The 22786-nt window shown below is 40.1% G+C and overlaps 1 protein-coding gene across 1 annotated transcript in view; it reads left to right on the forward strand.

The window, feature by feature from the left end:
• The window catches only part of LOC103185804 (XK-related protein 6), a 203982-nt gene that overhangs the window by 171046 nt on the left and 10150 nt on the right, over positions 1-22786 (forward strand). The window contains 1 exon segment of the mRNA XM_042333420.1: positions 17876-18072. Within this exon segment, the coding sequence (XP_042189354.1) occupies positions 17876-18072 (197 nt within the window).

Below are 22786 nucleotides of genomic sequence, written 5' to 3' on the forward strand. Positions count from 1 at the left end.
TGGGAAAATACCTAAACTGGTGGATATCAAGCTATTTGGGATTTCATAAGGCATTTGATGAAATTCCACATGTAAGTCTTTTTTTTAAAAAATGTTAGAGCCCATGGAATTAATGTTATATTATGCAGTTGGGCTGAAAACTGATTTAGCAATAGGAAGCGGGAGGCAATGATTAATTGAAAAAGCTTCATTGCCGAGCAGAGTTATGCAAAGGTCTCTTCTGGGTCCCCTACTGTTCAGACTATTTATAAATGACTTAGAGAACACTTCTTGTAATTTTGTAAAAAGTTACCAGTAGTGCTAAGCTATGTGGTCATGAATGACAAAAAGGAAGATAAGTAGCTTTCAAGGTCTAAAAAATTCAAGCAGATGGCCCAAGGAGTAGCAGAGAATTATTTCAGAAGGAATGTAAGATAATGGATATTACAACAAGTGACAGACATACTGTGCAATGAAGGGGTGGGGGGTGGACGTGGGAAGGATTGACAGGAATGGAGAAATTCATTGGTTTGAGTGTGATTATTTTTTATTCACTGAATGTTCAAGTCAGTGTGAAGCTGCTGTTAAAATGTTGATCAACAGTGATCTGTGGTGTGGTTGAAGATAAAGCTTTTAAGGCTGATTTTAAAGGTAGGGAAGGAAGCGGTCAAATATTATAGAGCCAATGTTTCCAGCAATTGCTTTTATTCGCTGGGTGATTAATGATTTCCATAATGACTTCCAGTTCAAATCTCTTTGTTTTTGTGCAACTGAAGTGATCGCATTTCTCCCACCCATTTTATTATAGGGTAACTAGACCAGAAATTAAAACAATTTTCACGGTCCATTTAAATTCAGGCAAAAAGATCGGAGTGCAAAAATAGTGAAATTACATGGGCTGAGAAAAATACTGGTTATAAAACTAATAATCCTTGCATTTGATATAGTGCCTTATCACATATTTGAGATGTCTCAAAGTGCTTCACTGAATGTACTGTAAAGTGAAATGACTGTATTTTGTGGGCAAAACGCAGTAGCCAATTGTGCAGGGTCCCACAAACAGTCGTGCATTGAGTGACCAAATAGAGTACTAGGTTGAATCTCAAAGGCATTTGAATATAAACTGAAATACTCTGTTCTGATCTGTAAAGGATTAGTGGGGTGACCATATTTGGAATGTTGTGTGTTATTTTGGGCATTGAAAATTACATTCTAACGCTTGGGTTCAGAGAAGACCAAAATGACGATAATTGAAATAGACAAAAGGTTTGCAGAGCTGAACCACATTGATTTTTATTGGTTTTACTGGTTTGATCCAGGTTTTAGAAATGATGAGAGGATTTAATTGTGTAGATGTTGGTAGGTTTTTTGTTTTGACTTAGAAAGCAAAACTAGACATGGGCTAACCATATTGCTGCAGAGGACTCCATTATGGTTTCACTACTGATAGACTGGGTATTTTTGGTATGATTGGTGAAGGGTTGGACTGAATTGTCCGAATGGCCTTTTCTTGTTCCATACTTTCAAATATGCCTTCTGGAGTCCTGTAGCTCAGTGGTTAGAGCACTCGCTTTGCAAGCGAGAGACCTGAGTTCAATTCCAGGCAGGGCGAAACCTTGGGCAAGTTTCCTTACTCCACACGCCTAATAATAATCCCTCCAAAACCAAAAATAAAATTGGTCATTTTCAATCTACGATTGTTTGTGGGACATTGGCTGCCGCGTTCACCCACAAATATACAGTCAATTCACTTTACAGTGTGTTCTGTGAAGCGCTTTGGGACATCCTCCCGACGTGAAAAGTGCTACATCAAATGCAAGGATTATTATTATTATTAAGGCCACTTGGATGGGACAAATGGTCTGTTTCTAAGCTGTACCTTCTATGAATCTATAAAACCAATGACTTAGTATCTCTGGCTTGAAAGGAATGACCTCCAGAAGAGGAGGAGATGGGAGTAAACTGGTGAGGTTTTAAAATCCTTTCATTTGGAGTCGTGTAGCTCAGTGGTTAGAGCACTCGCCTTGCAAGCGAAACACCTGGGTTCAATTCCAGGCAGGACGAAACCTTGGGCAAGTTTCCTTACTCCCACAGCTAATAATAATCCCTCCAAAAAATAAAACAATAATAAATTGGTCATTTTCAATCCACGACTGTTTGTGGGACACTGCTTTGCGCAATTGGCTGCCGTGTTTCGCCCACAAATATACGATCAATTCACTTTACAGCATATTCGGTGAAGCGCTTTGAGACGTCTAGAAGACGTGAAAAGCGCTATATCAAATGCAAAGATTATTATTATTATAGGCACCTGCAACAATACCACAGAGCTTGAAGGATTATAATAATAATCCTTGTATTTGACATACCACCATGTCGTATTAGTTATCATGTTGCCGAGACATCTGAAAGCACTTTACAAGAGTTACTGTAAAGTGTAGTGACTATATATTTGTAGATGAATTAAGCAGAAAATTGTGCCCACAGCAAAGTTCTACAAACGGCCAGAACACAGGGAGAAACTCCCTTCTCTGTTTGAACAGTGCAAGGGATCGTGAAAAACTACCTGAACAGTCAGGAGGTACCTCAGTTTAACTTCTCATCTGAAGGACGGCATCTCTGACAAAGTAATGCTTTCGCATTATTGCTTTGGAGTATCAGTCTGGAGTGTGAGCTCAAAGTCCTGATGTGGCCTTGAACCCATTACCTTCCGACTCAAGCGAGAGTGCTACAAACTAGATTTATGTGGTGGGAAACATAGGAAAACTGACCTAATAGGACTGATTAGAAATGCCTCCGGTGAACCTGGGTCAAAATAATAGTTGGATCAAGTGTAGCAGACAGCTGAAGTAGCAACATTTGTTCACCACAGCATAAAAATTATATCTTGTCAATGTAATTCCTTTTGTTTTCAGGATAATGTTCATGCTCAGCAGTACATGCACTGTTATTAATACACTATTGTAAATTGGTAGCTTTAAATCTGTAGTTTCTTTACACACCTGAACAACAATAAATTGACTACACAAATGTTCAGGATTTCAAGCATCCAACAATGCCACTATACCCGTGCTACTGGAGGAAACATTTAATAATAATAATCCTTGCATTTGATACAGCGTCTTATTACATTTTTCAGCGTCTCAAAGTGCTTCACAGATTATACTGTGAAGCGAATTGACTGTATATTTTGTGAGCGAAACGCAGCAGTCAATTGCGCACAACAATGACCCATAAACAGCTGTGGATTGAGTGACCACATTTTTTAAAATTTAATTTTATTTTTGAAGGGATTATTACCCTGGAAGAGCAATCCACCAATCAACTAACAACCGCGTTCCTACTTACTGCTCGGTAAACAGGCGTGCGGAGTAAGGAAACTTGCCTAATGTTTCACCTTGCCCGGGAATGGAACCCAGGTCCTCTAGTTTGTGAGTGGAGTGCTCTGACCAATATGCTACAGCACTCCACAAATTTCTCCATGTAATAATACTGTATAATAAAATAATAATAATAAAGTATTTGATATAGCACCTTCCATGTCGGGAGGATGCCTCAAAGGGATTCACAGGATTTCCTGTGAACAGCAGTGACTGTGTATAATTCAAAATGCAAATTTTGACAAGTAAACAATAAAAATGAAAGTATCAGGATTTTACATAATTCTTGCTCTTTTATCTGGTGAGCTAAGCCCCAAATCCTGCCTCCAAATAATCGTTAAGCATAGTTTACTGGTCGAAATCCCACTTCTTGCAACATGCTGGCACAGTTGCTCCTTGGGAGGCCTCCTGGCCAATTGTTGCTTGGAGGCACCTTTTGTATCAAAACCTCTGTTGATAATTGACTATGATTTCCACTAACACAGCATTCACATGCCAGAATCTGTCCGGCTGGGAATCTGTCCAGAGGATGGAGGGGACAATAATTCCTACATTGGCTGGCACAAGTATACAAAGTCATTGCCAGGAGCAGCTGGGATTTGCACTGAATACACTCCAGGATGATGGAAAACTGCTGCAGTATAGTGGGTTGAAAGATAATTATTTTTCAGCTATTCTTAACCTCTTCACTGCTGCAATTCATAATTATCGTGACGTCTTCAAGGATGATATAATTATGATATAATTAAATACCATTAACTCTGTAATGTTCAGGACTTTCTGCCTTAATACTGTCGATTATTAACCTAGAAACTGAGATTTTACAATCTTAGGATGGATCTCCATAATAAGTAAGAATTCAGGGGGAAAATGTTTAGATTGATTGTCCTGGCCAGTGCTTTACATGCATTTAATAATATTAATAATCCTTGCATTTGTTATAGTGCCTTATCACATCTTCAAGGTGTCTCAAAGCGCTGTACAGAATGTACTGTAAAGTGAATGGATTATTATTGGCAGCCAATTGTGCACAGCAGTGTTCCACAAACAAACGTGGATGCAAAGCCAAATGCAGAGGTGTTTGGGTCTGTAGAATTAGACTGGGGTTTAGACTACCCACATTCCAGCAACTATGCAAGTTCAATCCTATGCACAGTTTAAAAAGATATAGTCTTCCTGGGTCTTTTTACATGGCATTGTCTTCACAAACCCGAACAACGTGGGTAGCATTGTCTTTTGAGCACTGGCCTTGGCTCCATATGTTTATGGATTTCAATCCTAGTGGCACCACTTAGCCCTGTTGATGCTGATGAATTGAGTACTATTAGCAAAAATTGCTCGCTGGAGGGAGACAATCTGCATCTGAAAAGGTCTGCAGTATTGTAGGCTCTGTTGATGATTGGCCATCCTGCCTGGCTCAAGTAAAATAAATAATAATAATCCTCGCATTTGATACAGGACCTTATCATGTCAAGTGTCAGAAGTGTCTCAAAGCGCTTCACATAGTTTTCTGTAAAGTATAGTCACAGTCCGTTTGTAAGCAAAACTAAAATATGGGTGTGAAAATGCCTTATTGCAGATTCGTTAACTATTGAGACCTAGTATTTTTTCATTCATTACTAAAGAATGGCTGTGGAATCGATTCCCTCCTCCAACCCCTCCACCAACCCCTCCTCCCCATCCTCCAACCCCCAGCCCCGCTCCATTACTGTGGTTTTGTTCCTTATGTTGATTGGAAAACAATTTGCCATTATGTTGTTTGTTGCCTGAAGGCACAGGCTCCTTTTTAAATTCTAGAGCCAACATTTTAGTGCTGCTTCACAGAACACTAACTGAGTTAACCTGATATTCTCCTTATAGCTGCACTCAAACACTGTGATCAGTGCAGCATTGGATTGGAGAAATCCTCAGAGCCAGCCATTATCCGCAATCTTAAATTGTAAGACAACTTGCACTTAACAGCACCTTTCATGTCGAATAAACTTCTCAAAACACTTTGTTTTTAGGAAAAGATTGTAAGGAATTTAAGTGCTTTGCACATTTACTAATCCAGTACAGAGTTGTATAATCATATTAACTATCCACATTCTGTTCAGTCGCATTGAGGGTGAGATGCAAAATGACATGGAAGTATGATTTTATTTGCATCAATGTGGTCAAAGTTTGTAAAGTGTGTTTGTTCAACAATTTGTATGTACTCCTCTGGTACTGGCATGATTAATCAAGCCTTGCATGGTTTTGCTAGCATTTTGAACAGAGTTGGGTGCTTTCAACAGCTTGCGGTTTAGTCCAGTCAAAATGATTTTTTTAATGCAATCTTAGCAGAACCGATTGCTCCTCTGCTATGATTTCTTTATACCCTAAGCTTTGTTACTGTATTAGCTGCCAGGATCTGAATGCAATACTGTTTGCAAATGGATGAGCACAATCCTCATAGGACTGGAACACAACTGGAGGGATTCATTTTGCTTTCCTCTTAGTGACCTGCCAGCTGTTGTTTGACAAATGCTTGTCGATGTGGGACTGAGACGTTCGCAGTGATTGAAGGTGTGAACCTTGTGTTGAAGATCGGGGGTAGCAAAGCACCACCTGAAATATATAAACACAAAACTGAATTTATGGCCAGGAGGTTTTTCTTTAATCTCGTTTTCTCCACATGTGAATCACTGTCCTGGACGAGATAATCTGACAGTCTCAACTGTGAGCAGATGTATGAATGAAAGCAACTTGCTGAACATTCCAGCTGTCAGCCTCCCCAGGCTCCCCATCTCCACTTACTTGGTTGACAAGGTGTTAATTGATCCTATAAATGCACAAGGCTTTTCAACTGCCTCTACAGTCACATTTGATGTAAGTTGCTCCTTCCATATTATCTTAGTATGAGTCACATTTAGATGGTATTTCTTTTGTTAAGGAAAATCAGTCCATTTCCTTTCGATGCACTCCCCCACTCCCTCATGTTCCCATCTCAGTCCTGTTAGCCACCACTATTATAAGAGTGATCTTCTATATGTTATTCCATATAGTAATAATAATCATACAAGATCCTTTATTATATAAACTAACAGATACAAAAAGAAACTGCAAGACAATATGGCAATCTCATGTTTCAGATGAAATTACATTCGGAAGGGTAAGCCAGATTGATTTATGGCTCCACTCTAAGGGTCCTCTGTTCCATTGTAAAGGAAGTATTCAGTATTCCGGGATAAAATGGAATAGTTTCTAGCTGGTAAGTTGGTATTTATAATATAATAATAATCCTTGCATTTGATCTAGCACTTTTCATGTCTTTGAGACATCTCAAAGCGCTTCGCAGAATATATTATAAAAGTGAATTGACTGTATATTTGTGGGCGAAACGTGGCAGTCAATTACACACAGCAGTGTTTCACAAACAGTCGTGATTTTTTTGATGATTTTTTATTTCTGATATTTATATCAGAAAAAATATTTCTGATGGAATTCCTTAATGAGGAATATCATTAGAAATCTGGAATGTTTTGTAAGTTTGCTCCAGAAGTAGATTCACGTCAGAACAGACTTCTTGCGAGTCACATGTAATAAAGTACTTCTGGTTACCGTGACGAGCACTTATTTAGGCAAATCAAACAATTTGTTAAGAGATCCCATTAAGAAATATTGTAATTTAGAGTACAATTAATGGATGAATGGGCATGTTTATCTAAAGGGTGTGACTGCTGATTCAAAAAAGTGCATTGTACTAATAGAAATGGTTGTATAAAGGAAGCTTTTTATTGACTCCAAGAATGCCTCCCTTGAGTAACTTTTACATGAAAAGATACAGAACTGTTACTTTTCTATTGCATTGTGCAGTCTCTCAAGGGATGACACCTATCATCTATCCCTGAAAATGTTCAGTTCGTAATGCCTTAACACTTGTTCACAAACAACATTAAGATCATATTGGGACAATGTGGAACAGATTCAGCAGTCCCACGTCACCAGTATTCCCACACCGTCAAGTAATACAGTCTCAATTTGGTCCCCAGTTGGGAGAGCATTCCATCGAGGCCTTTGTACTTTAGTCCCCCGCCTCACCTGCTCTACTATTGGCAGGCAGGCCTTCTGCCACTCTGCCCCCACCCTCTGGAACTCCATCTTGCAGTCCCTCTGCCTCGCCCCATCCCTTGGCTCCTTCAAGACCCATCTTAAGACCCTCCTCTTCGACTGTGCCTTCGATCTCCCTGCTTCCCCCACTGCCCTCCACCCTCCCCGATCCCGAGCCCCAACTCGGGTCCGAAACACTGACTGTCCAGCGCCTTGGCACGTCCTCCCGACGTGAAAGGCGCTGTACAAATATAATTTTGTTGTTGTAGTGTGGCCACTTTATTTTTAAAGGTTCAGCCCATAATGAGCCTTTGGTGTTACTGAAGTTTACAGACAGAGACTTTCTCCACCTGTGAGTCCAATCATTTCCCAGTTATAACAGTCACGGTCTCATGCTAGATTCAACATCAAACCAGAGTCAGAGATGTGAGGTGAATGGAAATAATGTCCTGGATGTTTATGAACACCAATGTTTTAATGCAGTAATAATATTAATGATAATTATTAATAATTAAAAACCTTGCATTTGGTATAGGACCTTATCACGTCGTCAAAACATCTCAAAGCACTTCACAGGATATACTGTAAAGTGGATTGACTGTGTATTTTGTGAGCGAACTGCGAGAGCCAGTTGCACACAGCAATGTCCCACAACAACCATGAGCAAATGATCAATTTTTATTTAGGGGATTTATTGGCCAGGCCACTGGGAAAAACTCACCTCTTTTTGAATAGTGCTATGGGATCTTTAACATCCATCTAAACAGGCAAATGGGATCTTGGTTGAACATCTCATCCGAAGGACGACACCTCCCCAGCACCGCATTGGAGTGTCAGCTTAGACAATGTGAATTCCAAGTCCCAATGTGGGAATCAAACCCACAACCTTCTGACCCAGAGAGAGAGTGCCACCACTAAACCAAACTAATGTAAGATTTGATGTAGAGGGGGAGTGGGGTGGAAACAAACAAATTGTGTTCACTATGGAAAATTATTTGTGAAGTAATATTACTTTGAATTCTATTTCTCCCCTCCATTTGCTCTGACAGACCAGCCTCACAAATTCCAATGGCCTGCAGTCACACCTCTTCCAATAGTGAATTTCACAGTGGACTGAATTCCTGACAGAGGCTAAAATACTGTTCACTGATGTTGTGGATCTCAGAGGAAGTGTGCAGTGGGATCTGTTCGATGCTGTTTGACAAAGAGTTATCACTGAAGCTATCAGCCATTGACCAGTCCTTCAGGGTGTACTGGCTAGATACAGCATGTCATTTATTTACTGTTAAAAAAAGTTACAGGAGCAGAGATCGAAAAGCTAAGAGACAGAGTGCCTTCTGTGACTACAATAATGGCAACTCATGTTGTAGGCTGGTGTAATTGCACCTGAAGTGCTGGAGGTTTTACATGATAGAAGTTGTCATAGTGCACCTTGTATTAATTACTGTAAAAGTACTATCAGTGAAAATTTATAGGAATATCAATTAACCAACCAGAAGCATGTTTACTGGCATTACCATGTTATAATGCTTCTTGCAACAAATCAGTTGACCTTTGTAAGCTCATTCAGGAGATTTTGATATAACCCAATTTGAGTTAGGCGAGTGCCTGGGCTGGTATTCCCTCAATAAGGCTAGAATGTCTATTTCCATCACTCAAACTATCTGCACTGGCTGAGATTCCAAGATGGTGGCACCCAGAGCTTTTCAGCCCGAATTGGAGTGGCCATTATTCAGAACTGTAGGGGAGGAAAATATTCCAAGATACACTTTAACCTCATTCCTCAAATAAAGAATGTGTTTAGGAACATTGGAGTATTGTCACAGACCCGTTGGGCCATCAACAAAATTAAAGCAGAAATTTTAATTTGGTCACTCAGTCCACAACTGTTTGTGGGACACTGCTGTGCGGAATTGGTTGCCGCATTACGGCTACAAAATATACAGTCAATTCACATTACTGACCCCTGACACATTGACTTTCTGAAGTTTTTCTTAGCTCTTTACCCATTTAAGCCAGCGGGCAGTGCAACCAAGTGCCCAGAAAAGCGAGAAAGCTGAAACATGAGAACGTTTTACACTACTGTTCAAAAAAATTGCTAGGAAAACAGAGTACAAAGTGGTATATCTATGTGGTTATGGATATCTGAGTGTTTTTACAGGGAGGTGTGAGTTAGAAAATTATTTAAAATCATATTAGTTGGGAGAATATCATCAAAATTGGGACTGCCTCCAAAATAACAATAATATTAATCCTTGCATTTGATATAGCGCTTTTCACGTCTTCTAGACTTCTCAAAGCGCTTTACAGAATAGACTGTAAAGTGAATTGACTGGATATTGGTGGGCGAAATGCGGCAGCCAATTGCGCACAGCAGTGTCCCACAAACAGTAGTGGATTGAAATGACAATTTTTTTTGAGGGATTATTATCAGGAGTGTGGAGTAAAGAAATTTGCCCAAGGTTTCGCCCTGCCGGGAATCGAACCCAGGTCTCTCACTTGCAAAGCGAGTGCTCTAACCACTAAACTACAGGACTCCACCATTGAGGGGTTTATATGCAGGCCTGAATTGTATTTTGTTTTAATACATTTTTTTTAACAGGGTAGATTCTCAAATTTGAATGAACCTTTCCTTGTTCCATAAGGAAGCACCTGGAACCAACGTGGTGATCATACTTGATCATATTCCCAGCTGAAGAACATGGGCACTTTTTTGATGAATGGGCTGGTGATCTATATGTCATGCTTCTCAGCCCATTCAATAAAAATTGGACACTACTGATTCAATTTAGGAAAGCGTACAATACAATTTACACTTATGTAGCCCCTTTCAGGTCAAAAAGATGTCTCAAAGCGCTTGACATTGCTGGTTGGGCACCTGAGCTGATGGTGGCAACTAATGTGGAGGGGACAGATGATCAAAGCGGAGTCAGAGGATTATTTTGAGTCGTGCTTTGCACGAGGGGTGGGAGTGAATCAGAGAGATTCTGGGATGGAATTCCAGAGAGTGGGGACAGAATGGCTAGAAGCTCGCCCGCTGATGCTCGGGCCGATAGGACGGGGAGTATGAAGCAGGCCACTGTTGCTGAGCAAAGGGAGTGGCTGGGTCAGTGTCATTGAAGGAAGTTGCAGATGGGGGGTGAGACCGTGGAGGGATTTGAAGGTGAGAATGAGAATCCTGAGTTTGATCCACTGGGGGTTGAGGAGTACAGTAAAATCAGAACCCATGACTGCCAATTAGGGCTGGCATATCGATAACTGCCATTGTACATGTCCAGCTTCATCATTGACATTGTGTTCACGTTTACGTGCAGTTTAAGATAGCCTTATGTTATTTTAATACAGCTCACTGAGATCCTGAAACTGTGGAGTATTTAATCATCTCTTTATTGATGCATCTGCTATCATTTTCGAGTGTTGGGTGGGGGGCTCCTGATACTTAACGCTTTCAAATTAAATGTTATATTTTGGAAACAAAATTCTGACCTGACACTTTTTAAAATTCTATTGAAAATATTAAGAGCAGCATTTTTTTACACTGGATCTGACTGACAGCGTTTCAAGCAAAGACAACATAATGAGTGTGTTAAAAAATTCACTTTCTAAACGTTCCACTTCATTGGAGTGTTGTTTTTAAATTCCCCATTTGTCGGATGCTGTCTTCTTTAAGCTTTCTTTAATCAATCAGCATATGTATTCGAAAGTACTTGAAAGTGTACAGTTCTCCCCACAAGGGCTCCCCATTGATCTTGATAGGAAAGGCTTGCATTCAAGTGTTGTTGCTATTTATAGCTGTTGCATAGCCATCAGTTTGCACATATTTGATGAAATGTGGATCAGAAAGCAGTGCGTAAATGTCTTTTTTATTAACAGTAACAGTGGGGCGCTGGTGTTTCTGAAAGATTACAGTGTAAATTTTGGCTGCACTTCAAAATGTAGGTGTCATTGTAGTACTATAGCTGTAGTCACTTGGTGAATCATGCCAGTTCCATTAATCTTTCCTCACCAACCTCCCTTTGTCTGAGGTTTATCACACTAAATGTGCATAACCAAAGTAATTATACTTAGCAGCAAAAAAATGTCCTTTCCTACGTATTTAAATTGGTGATACACGTTTACTTATTGAATTATGGTTTTGTTAATCATTTGTGCCAGGAATTGTAGCTGTGGAAATCTAAATAAGAAAATGCATTTCAGAACAAATCTCCCCAAGATCGAAGCTGATGGTATAGGTTGTTAGATAGGACATGGTGTTTGCATACAGGTGTTTGCATGCATACATAGAAGAAAGTCAGTTGGATCCTGATCTCCCTTGTGCCTGTTAAGGTTCAGAAGTGAATTTATTTAGTAAATTTCAGCACGGTACTGAATTCTGAATGCAAGCTGCCCAGCAGTCTCTGTTTGTTATATAAAAAGAAATGTTGGGAATGTGAAAATTCCCTCCAAAACATTGGAAATACACAGCAAATCAATTAATATTGGTAAGCAAAAGATAGGTTCATGCTTTGGGTGTAACTCTTCATCAGAACTTAAGCTCTGATCAAGGATCACGCATGCAATGTTAACCACTTTCACTTTAAGATAGTGTTGGGCCCGTGGTTCATTTTCAGCCTTTTTGGGTTTACTTTTGAAGTGTGCATTATTTAGCACACATTTGAGTCTGTGGACTATGGTAATTGGCACATTAACTAGCACAGGGATTTTTTTGTGAGACTGGGAGTGTACTGTGCCATTGATGCAACAGAAGGGCTAAAGGTGGGTGGATATAATAGTTCTGGTTTCCAGCACTGTGATGCTTCACTGATGATGAGTGCACAACCACAGATGAGTGACATTGCCCTATATTTTTAGTCTTTTGTTCCAGCGCAATATGCTGCTGCTTGCACTTGATGCTGATAGATATATCATAAAAGGACAATACTTAGTGGTCCACCGAGTGAGAAGATAAGATATGCAAAACAGGCTGTAAAGGATTGTTGTTTTTTTCCCTGGTGAAACAGTTATCATAGAAATATAAATTGCCTCAGCAAAGAAACCAGCCATTTGGTCCATAATGTTTGCACTGGTGTGTTTCTCCCTATGAACCACTTAATCCGAATTGCTCCCCATACCCTTTAAATACTCCTTTTTTTAAAAATGACATATTAATAGATATTAGGATTTATAGCTAACATACCTAATTACAAGCGCTGAAAGGTTACATTTTTATAAAGTAGCTGATATTTACAGTAAGGTCACTGGACTTCTGGTTTGGCTGTCACTAGTCATAGGTTATTGTTGTGAAATAAAAATGATAATCCTTGCATCGATATAATGCCTTTCACATCAGGAAGACATCCCAGAGAGCTACATAGGATTTACTGTAAAGTCCAGGCTCTGCGACCCTATCACCCCCCTCCTTGCCTGACTCCACTGGCTTCCTATCACGCAGAGGATACAGTTCCAGATCAAAGCCCTCCTTGCTCACCCCTGTCTCCTAAACCCCTACCATCCTGCCTGCCCCCGCTTTGCCTGCCCCACCGTTAGCGGGCAGACCTTCAGCCACTCTGCCCTTACCTTCTGGAACTCCATCCCACAGTTTCTCTGCCTCACCCCCTCCCTTGCCTCCTTCAAGCTGCATCTCAAGACCCTCTTCGATTGTGCCTTTGGTCATCTTCCTTCCCCTCCTGCCCTCCACCCTCCCCGATCCCGACCCCTAGCTCGGATCCAAAACACTGTTTGTCCAGCGCCTTGGGATGTCCTCCCGATGTGAAAAGCTCTATACAAATGTAATCTAGCTGTTGTAGTGATTATGTATTTCGTTGGCGAATTTGGCAGACAATTTGTTCACAGCAGTGTACCACAAACAGCCATGATGTAAATGCCTAATTTTATCTGGCATATTGTTGGCCTGGCCACCAGGAGAAACTTCCTCTTTTTTCCAATATTGTCTTGGGATCTTTGACATCCATTTGAACAGGTAGACGGGACCTTGGTTTAACGTCTCATTCGAAGGATGGCACCTCCAACAAGGAAATGCACAATCAGCACTGTATTGGAGCGTCAGCCGAAACTATGTGATTTCAAAATCTCAAGGTGGGCTTGAGCCAACAACGTTCTGGCTCAGAGGCGAGAATGCTACTAACTGAGTCTGGCCGACATTCAAAATCCTCATTTGTTATCATTGCATCAGAGCACGGAGGAGTAGTAGGAAGCAGAGAAATAATTCATTTTCTAATGCCAGGACAAATGTAATACATTCATTGCCAAGAAAAGCTTCAGGGGATTTGTTTTGATACTTTTGTAACAATGAATCATTTTTTGCCAGTTACACTATGATCTCTATCTTGAGATTCTTGACTTATATTAAAGAAATTTAATCATGATGAGAATCTGTTTCTCTATTGTTGTAAGCGTTTTAATATTGAAATAATCAGGTAAAGTGAGGATGATAGTTAGATCATAGACTCATTGCTTTCAGTCTGTTAGAACAGAGGAAATAAGCACAGGCAGCATTTGCAAACTCCAACACTTGTCGCTAAACACCAATAACAACAACAAGATTACATTTGTATAGCGCCTTTGATGTCGGGAGACTTCCCAAGGCCCTGGACAGTGTACAGCATTTCAGACCCGAGCTGGGATCAGGGAGGGAGAAGGGAGGGGAGGGGAAAGGGGATGGCCGATGGCATGGTCGAAGAGAACGGTTTTGAGGTGGGACTTGAAGGAGGCTAAGGAGGGGTGAGGCGGAGTGACTGGGAGATGGAATTCCAGAGGTTGGGGGCAGAATGGCTGAAGGCTCTCCCGCCAATGGTGGGGCGGGTGAGTCGGGGGACGTGGAGCAGGCCAGAGCCGGCTGAGCAGAGGGAGCAGGCGGGTTGGTAAGGGGTTAGGAGGTCGCAGAGGTAGGGTGGAGCGAGGCCATGGAGGGCTTTGTAGGTGAGAACCAGGATCTGGAACTGGATCCTTTGCAGGGTAGGGAGCCAATGGAGTCGGGCGAGAATGGGGGAGATGGGGTCATGGAGTTTGGTGCGGGAGAGGACACGGGCTGCAGAGTTCTGGATTATCTGCAGCCTGTGGAGGGAGGAGTTGGGAAGGCCGACAAGCAGGGCATTTGCATAGTTGAGCCTGAAGGTGATGAAGAGTTTCAGCGGCCTGAGGGGTGAGGTAGTGGCGGAGTCGAGCGATGTTTCGGAGGTGAGGGAAGGCAGAACATGTCATGGCTTGGATGTGGGGAAGAAAAGACAGTTGAGGGTCGAACAAGACACCTAGGTTCCTAACTGGCTTCGTGAGTTGTATTGTGCAACAACAATTGCATTTATATAACGCTCTTCACTTGAGGTAGCATCTCAGATTGCTTAACAATGACAAACCTAGGCAACAGAAGAGGTCATTGAAGCAAATTTCTATCCATGGGTAAGTTTTGATTTCTCAGGTTTCTCTACATAGTGAACAGTAAGATGAAATCAATAAAATTGTAATAACAGTAACAATAATCCTAACATGTGATATAGAGCCTTTCACATCGGGAGGACTTCTCAAAGCGCTTCAAAGGATATACTGTAAAGTGTAGTGACTGTGTATTTTGTAATCGAATAAAACATCAATTCAAAAAGTCAGGAATGTGAAGCAGGTGGGGCAGTAAAATCAAGTCTGTTTCTCTGTAATCACTTTCTAGCTCCGTTTGCTTAATGAATATACAGTTATATTTTGCTGGAATTCAGACCTCTCTGACTTATCTGGTTAGGTTTTTAATTTGATACATTAACTGTCGGAGAATTTGAATCAGATCCATCATGTGTCACCCTTTGGAATGGCAATTTTTCTCATTTGTATTGAAAAAAAGGTCATCTATTTTAAATCCCATGAAAGTCTCACTCCTTGAAAACAAACATGCTCAATACATTTTTAAATGAATTTGCAACTGTGTCACTCTTGTGCCTATAACTGGTAGGGTCATGCTACTGGATTAGTGCTTTGAAATTTACCAGACATGTAGTCTTGTATTGACTTGTACAACTATTTCACATTGATGTGGAAAGAGCAGGGAAATGGGATTGGAGTAGATAGTATAGCATAGGCACAATGGTTCAAATGGCCTCCTGTGTTGAAACTTCCTTGATTCTATAATTTTAGTGTGAGCGTCAGTGCCACCCAGTGCTAAACATGTGAAATAGACGATTCACTGTCACAATTGCTGCAGTATTTGAATATTACACATACCATAAATCAAAGTATGACATCAAAAGTTAACTTTCTACTTTTAAGTAGTTTGATCCTTATTTTGGTCAACTGAGTGTCTGACACATGTGGAGTCGAACCAGCAAAAAACACTTAGGTTGCCATTGATATCACTGTCTTCGCTACTTTTGGGGCATCAAAAAGTGGCTCGCTGAACACCCTCACCAGTCCAGGCAAGTCTGCACCACATCTGTAGCTTGTTTCCAGTACCTACTGAGCCGCGATACCCATGACGGGCCATCAATTAAGAACAATTTAATAAGGAAAAAATGATTTTGTTGGCTGACCACTGTGTTAGAGTGAGGGTAAACAGGATCTGAGGGGGAAGAATCTCTGCCTCCAGAGACTGGTCTGCCCTTCCAAGTCCTGCCAGATCGGCCGGGCTGTAATCAGCAGCGCTTTGGAGACTGTGGACCTGTCTGGCTCGGGAACTGGAATACTGAGACTGCCACAGGAGGCTGGCTCGATTCTAACGTTCCATTGCCAAACATGTCACCTTGGAGCAAGACTTCTTTGTATTAATTGTTTTACTCTTGCAGCTTCTCCTTTCCGTGCGTTCTGTTATATTGCTGTACACAGTTAAAGTGTACATTCTGTGTGTGCAGTATTGACTTGGAGAAAATGTTAAAGCTGTTTTCCTCCTAATTTTTTTCTAAACTTTTACTGGCAGGTTTCTCTTGTAAATGATATTGGTGTTCCAAATGAATGTAACAGCAGCATACCACATCTTAATATCATCCACTGCGGTTTAATATGCTGCAGAATATCATCCAGAAAGTATTTTGAAAGCCTAGAAATTAGAAGTTGGATGCAATTTATAACATTTAAATTGATTACTTTTCATTCTTGTTGTGAATTTTACATGATGACTTGAGATATTACAAATGCAAACAGTTTTGTAAAATATAAAGTTTATTGGCTTAATTGTATATTACACAAGGGCCAACAGTTAAGAGCTACAATCGTAGACAATACCTTGAAGAGGAAGGAAAGTCTGGGGGAGTACTTGGAACAGAAAGCATTTCCCCTGGACCTTGCTTCCTCTTTAATGTGCATGCATTGTCCAGGAGGGACGAATGACCAAAGGATTATTGTCCCAAAATGTTGGGACTTAAATGGGTGTCTGCATGGGCCACTTAATAATAAATAACCATTACATTTGGTTTAGCGCCTTTCATATCAGGAGGATATCAGTACGTACCAAATTGCTTCACAGGATATGCTGTAAAGTACAGTGACTCTCCGTTTTGTAGGTCAAAAATCTAGCCATTACTGGACTACAACAACAACAACAAGATTCCATTTATAAAGCGCCTTTCACGTCAGGAGGACGTCCCAATATTGTGACTAAATAATGTATATCAGTATGTAACTTATCTTCTCCTATTATCGTGTTGTAACATATTTATTCTTAAAATATTATTTATATTGTGCGTAACATTTCATATAATTATTCCTTCATTAAGGGAAAAAAAACTGCTGAATCCCCATATAGATAAATGATCACCTTGGCAATGAAAAATTGGGGCGTGGGGGGGAAATCTCATTAACAAAAGAGACCCTCTTGTTTCAAACTTTACATTGAAACAGCTGTTGCACCCAAAGATTATTTTAGTATTCAAATATTCTGTAGCTTGCTGAAATTGAATATTTGGGATATATTTAATTACAACAGCAGGACATTATTGCAATTAACTGTATATTTGGTGTGTGGTTATATGATTCTTGGTTATTTCATCAATTTTGTCAATGGATGCATATGACATTTGCATTGCTAATTCCAAAAAATACATTTCAGTGCATCACTGTCATTCTACTGTAGCACAAGACTTGCATGCATTATTTCTTTGTTGCAGTTGTTCAAGGCTGGCTCGATGATAGTAATTGATTGATTAATCTTTGGCTGCGTATAATTTAAAATCAGTGAATTGGTATAGGCCCAAAGATTGCAATGTCAAATATGATTTACAACTTCAAAGTGATTTCAGACTTCTATTCAACACTATTTAAAACACTGACTCTTGAAGTGTTAAGTGCTAACATTTTCCCTTAATGATGTTAAGACTATAGTATTCCCCAAATTCCTATACCACTGTCATCTAATATCAACAGAAGCTTTGCTCAGAAATCCCTATCACAATTTGTGCTACTGACGCCAGTTCAGATTACATGCCATTTTGTTGCTGTTATTTGTGAAGCTCTAGTTCAAATCTTGTTTTTTTCAGGTATATCCGAACGATGTACTTGGGCATTCAGAGCAGGAGGCAGAAAGAACACCAGCGCCGATTTTACTGGGCCATGATGTACGAATATGCAGATGTGAACATGCTGCGCCTTCTGGAGACATTCCTGGAGAGTGCGCCACAACTGGTGCTACAAATCTGCATAATGATCCAGAAAAACCGGGCAGAAACATTACCATGTAAGTGTCTATATTATACCTCTTGTGCCTACATGTTTTGATCCGAATATGAATGTATATGTGAACTGTGAAAAGAGAGTCCAAGTGTTGGTGTACACCTTCAGGAAAGTGCATTATTAAAGGTACGGGGAAAAATGTATATTTGACAACATGTTTCCTCCTTTGTTTTAAATGCATGCAGAGCAATGACAGAAATTGCATTGAAATACATTACTGCAGCACTTGTGCATGATGCTATCATGTTGGAAATGCCACTTGTTCCTTCCACCTCTCCAATGAAAAAAAGGTTGTCAAATATATTGTGATGAAGATGGTTCCGTTTCATGTGCAGCATTTAGTTGAGAAGGATTTTTTTGCCATAGCAATTCCAAGTTAGGAGTGCAAACAATAAGCAACATTACACATTATATTTACTTGGAAATGTTCAATTATTTGACCAAACGTAACTGAATTAAATTAAATGAATTAAATAAATTTATTAAATAAAGTAAATTAAAGAAACAATTTCAGCTAAAGCAAGAACATATATGGTGCAAACATTTTTAGTTTACTTTGAGACCTCACCAAAAGGATGTTATTTGTTAAATAAATATATTCTTTCTCATGAGTTTTGAAAGGTACTTATAACATCCCCGATTGCTAAACTATTTATCTCCACCCTCCCTGATCCCGACCCCCAGCTCGGGTCCAAATCCATGACTTTCCAGCGCCTTGGGACGTCCTCCCGATGTGAAAGGTGCTATACAAATTTAATTTTGTATTGAATTGCTACCTATATACTTGATTTGCAGAAAATCTTATTGTCGGTCAAGATTCCAAGAGTTTTTTTGCTTCTTAACATATCGTTGAAAACTACATTCTTTTCATGCCCTCGCCTTGACCAGTTACGGATCCCTATTAAGAGATTTGGGACCCTTTCCCTTGCCTTTGGGAGTGGGTTTCACCTGCAGGCGTTTTATATTCCAGATATTAAAAGTAAAAATCTTGTTCTGTGGCTTCAAATATCCTACTTGTACATGTACTGTCTGATTCTAAACATATTCTGTGACCTGCTTGGATGTGACCTGTTAATTTGTCTGTGGAGGTTGAAATGCATTCAAAGAATGAGGACGATCATATCAAAGGTATATAATCCAACATTGCTCCCTTTGAATGAAGTTATCCTTTGCCTCTAGGATAGGTTAAGCAGTATAATCAATGGGTGGAAGTGAAAATGGATATACCGGCCCTTATAAATCATTTTAACCTTACACCATGCAACTGTCCCTTCTCACATCCCTGCATAGTCACCATTACAGTCCATTTTCAGATCTCGTCAACCAGAGATGGCTCAGAAATTTTCATGAAAAGAATTTAAGATTCTTAACAAATGTCCACTAAATGAATAGACTGTTTAACAATGAATACTTGCCCACAAATTTACAGTCAATTCACTTTACAGTGTGTTCTGTGAAGCGTTTTGGGACGTCCTCCCGACGTGAAAAGCGCTATATCAAAATGCAAGGATTATTATTATTATTATTATTATTAATTACAAACATTTCTTTGCTTACTATTACAGCAACAACTTGCATTTATATAGCACCATTCACACGGGTAGTATTTCAGAGTGCTTATTAAATTTCAGCAGATTGAAAACAGAACAAATACTTTGAAATATGCATTTACATTGTGAAGTAAATTATCAAGAATACTAAATTGTACATTTGGTCCAGAAGGCAAATCAAGAGGATATGTTTCACTGGATTAGATTGTAATACATTGTGGAGTCCTGTAGCTCAGTGGTTAGAGCACTCGCCTCGCAAGCGAGAGACCTGGGTTCGATTCCCGGCAGGGTGAAATGTTGGCCAAGTTTCCTTACTCCACACGTCTCTGCTTATCTAACAGTAAGTAGGAACCCGGTTGTCCTTGTTCCCCTCCTCTTCAATACCTCGGTGACATCATCCGCAGATATAGGGTCAACTTCTACATGTATACGGTTGACATCCAACTATACCTCGCTGCCTCCACTCTTGACTCCATGACCACTGCTGTCCTGAAAGAATGTCTGTCAGACATCAAGTCGTGGATGAAAGCTACTTTTCTTCTGTTGAACGTCAACAAGACCAAGGCCCTCCTGATTGGCTTCTCTCAACGCCTCCACGCGTCAGGCGCTGACAACATCACCATCCATAGTTGCACCCTCCACCTTGTTAAGCCAGTCCGGAACCTTGGGGTCTTGTTTGACCCTCAACTATCCTTTCTACCCCACATCTGTGCCATGAACTGCTCTGCCTTCGCCCACCTTCGCATTATCGCCCGACTCTGCCGCTGTCTCACTCCGCAGGCCACCAAAACCCTCATACACGCTTTCAACCTCCTAACTCCCTATCACGCCCCCTCCCTTGTCTCTTTCAAGACCCATCTCAAGACTCTCCTCTTAGATCGTGCTTTCGATCTCCCTGCTTCCCCCACTGCCCTTCACCCTCCCAAATCCCGCCCCCCAGCTCGGGTCCGTAACTCTGTCTGTCCAGCGCCTTCGGACATCCTCCCGACATGAAAGGCGCTATACAAATGTAATTTTGTTGTTGTTGGTGTAGTTGTTAGTTGATTGGCGGATTGCTTTTCTGGGGATAATAATTCCTTTCCAAAAAAATAATAATAAATTGTTCACTTCAATCGACGACTGTTTGTGGGACACTGCTGTGCACAATTGACTGCTGCGTTTTATCCACAAAATATACAGTCAATTCACTTTACAGTATATTCTGTGAATCGCTTTGAGATGTATGGAAGACGTGATAAGGCGCTATATCAATGGCAAAGATTATTATTGTTATAAGTGCATGTGTTATATCTATTCAGGCAAAGATTGATTCCCCCAGATACCGCATTTGAAATTCAATGTTATGGTGGAAGAAATTGCCCTAAACTACATTGGTAAGGGATCTTCCCAGATTATTTGTGCTCAGCTGATAAACTGGCTGGTGGCTTCCATATGCATCCAGGATGTGAAGAGGAGAAATTGGTTAGGACGAATGCAAAACCAATCCATTCAAATCTGCTCTGACGGGGTGCCATCTGTCCAGGAGCCAGGTTCTTATGAACCAGGGTGACCGCAAGTCATTCTAATTGACTCATTTTTAGCCATCAATAGATCTACAAGAAAAAAGCCCTGATACTGACAACTGTTTTCTGAAACTTCTGTGTCAATTGATATATAAGTGTATTTCAAAGATCAACAGGAAAGCTAGTATATGGGGATCAATGGTATTTGTGTGGGTTTATGATATGATGCTCATGAGATTTTTAAGACATTTGAGAAGCCAAAAATTTTAGATACCTGAGGGAAAATTTGTGAGTTTCAAGGATCCATATATGCAGTTTCAGAATATACTACATAATTTAAGGTTTTTTTTGAGGTTTTAAAATCCTGGTGCAATCTTTAAACTGTGGATCTTTTCATATGTGCAGTAAGGCTACAGTTTTATACAATCACATGTATCAACTGTACAAGATGCTAATTTGCATCAGACTAATGGGCAGAACGATAGAACATTTGCTAAGTGAAGGATAACAATTCAAAGAGTATTGTAACTGAAGGTAAGTAATCTCTTATTTTCTCCATTTGAAATTGGGGTGTAATATGCAAAGATTTCTAACATGATTCCTTGTTAAAAAAAACAACTGGAAACTCTTTCTGGTAATCTGAAGTACATCACCATGTCATGCTTACCCATAGGAACTCCACTTTGGAGTTCCCTATGAGCGTGAGGTACTTCCACTTATCTTATTGTGAAAAATCCTATCAAGTAGTACCTCTTGAGGGCAAAGGAGAACCTAAGTTTCCAAGCAGACTAGTCCGGCTTTCACAAACTGTATGTCCTTTTGTTTTTACAGCCAAATTCAATAAATTGAATAAAAATGTGAAGAATCCTGATAAGGCTGCCTTACAAGTCTCTTCTTAAGAAAGTATTTAAAACTAACCACATTATGGCTATTAATCATGCAGAGTAGCCTTTAGTTCAATCATTTTTGCTTTCTGTAGATGGAGTACGTTCTACTGCTTAATAAATCATACTTTGTTTTTGGTGATAGGTTTACCCTAACTTTACCTCCTCAGGGCATAGTTGAGTGCATCTTCTGACCTTTTTAGTTTTGTCTTCGTAGTAACAGAGAGCTGTCCTCATATCCACATGATTCAACCTGCGTTCCATTTCAGATTAATATGGAAAAGGGAAGATGGAATGGTGATTACTTGTGCCAAGTGGAATCAGACAGCACAGGATGTCTATGCACTGCTCTGTCCTCATGCCAGATGAGGTAGGGATATTCAGTGACTAAGCCATACAGCCTTGTAACTTATACTAAAGCCATTAGAATGACAGTTTTCCATGTAAGGAATATTGTGTCACATGTAGCTACAAATTCAAAAGAAACATGCATCAGTTTGCGCAATATTAGATAAAAATCCCATACTGGGACTAAGCATTTGGAGGTGCCCTCAACTTCCAGAAGATTCACCTTTTAAATCGAAATACTGAAGTATGTGCTCATACCCAATGTAATAGGGAATGAAAACTGATATCGCTTTGCATGTAGCCTGAAATAATTTGGATTTTATGCCTCAGTATAACAACCTGTAGATAGTAAAGGATCTGAGATGTCACATATTGTTGGATCTCCCTCACTTCACAGTAAATGTCAAATCATTTTATTTACTGTTCTATATAAT

Source organism: Callorhinchus milii, unplaced genomic scaffold (genome assembly GCF_018977255.1).
Source record: "Callorhinchus milii isolate IMCB2004 unplaced genomic scaffold, IMCB_Cmil_1.0 Scaffold3, whole genome shotgun sequence".
Taxonomy (NCBI): Eukaryota; Metazoa; Chordata; class Chondrichthyes; order Chimaeriformes; family Callorhinchidae; genus Callorhinchus; species Callorhinchus milii.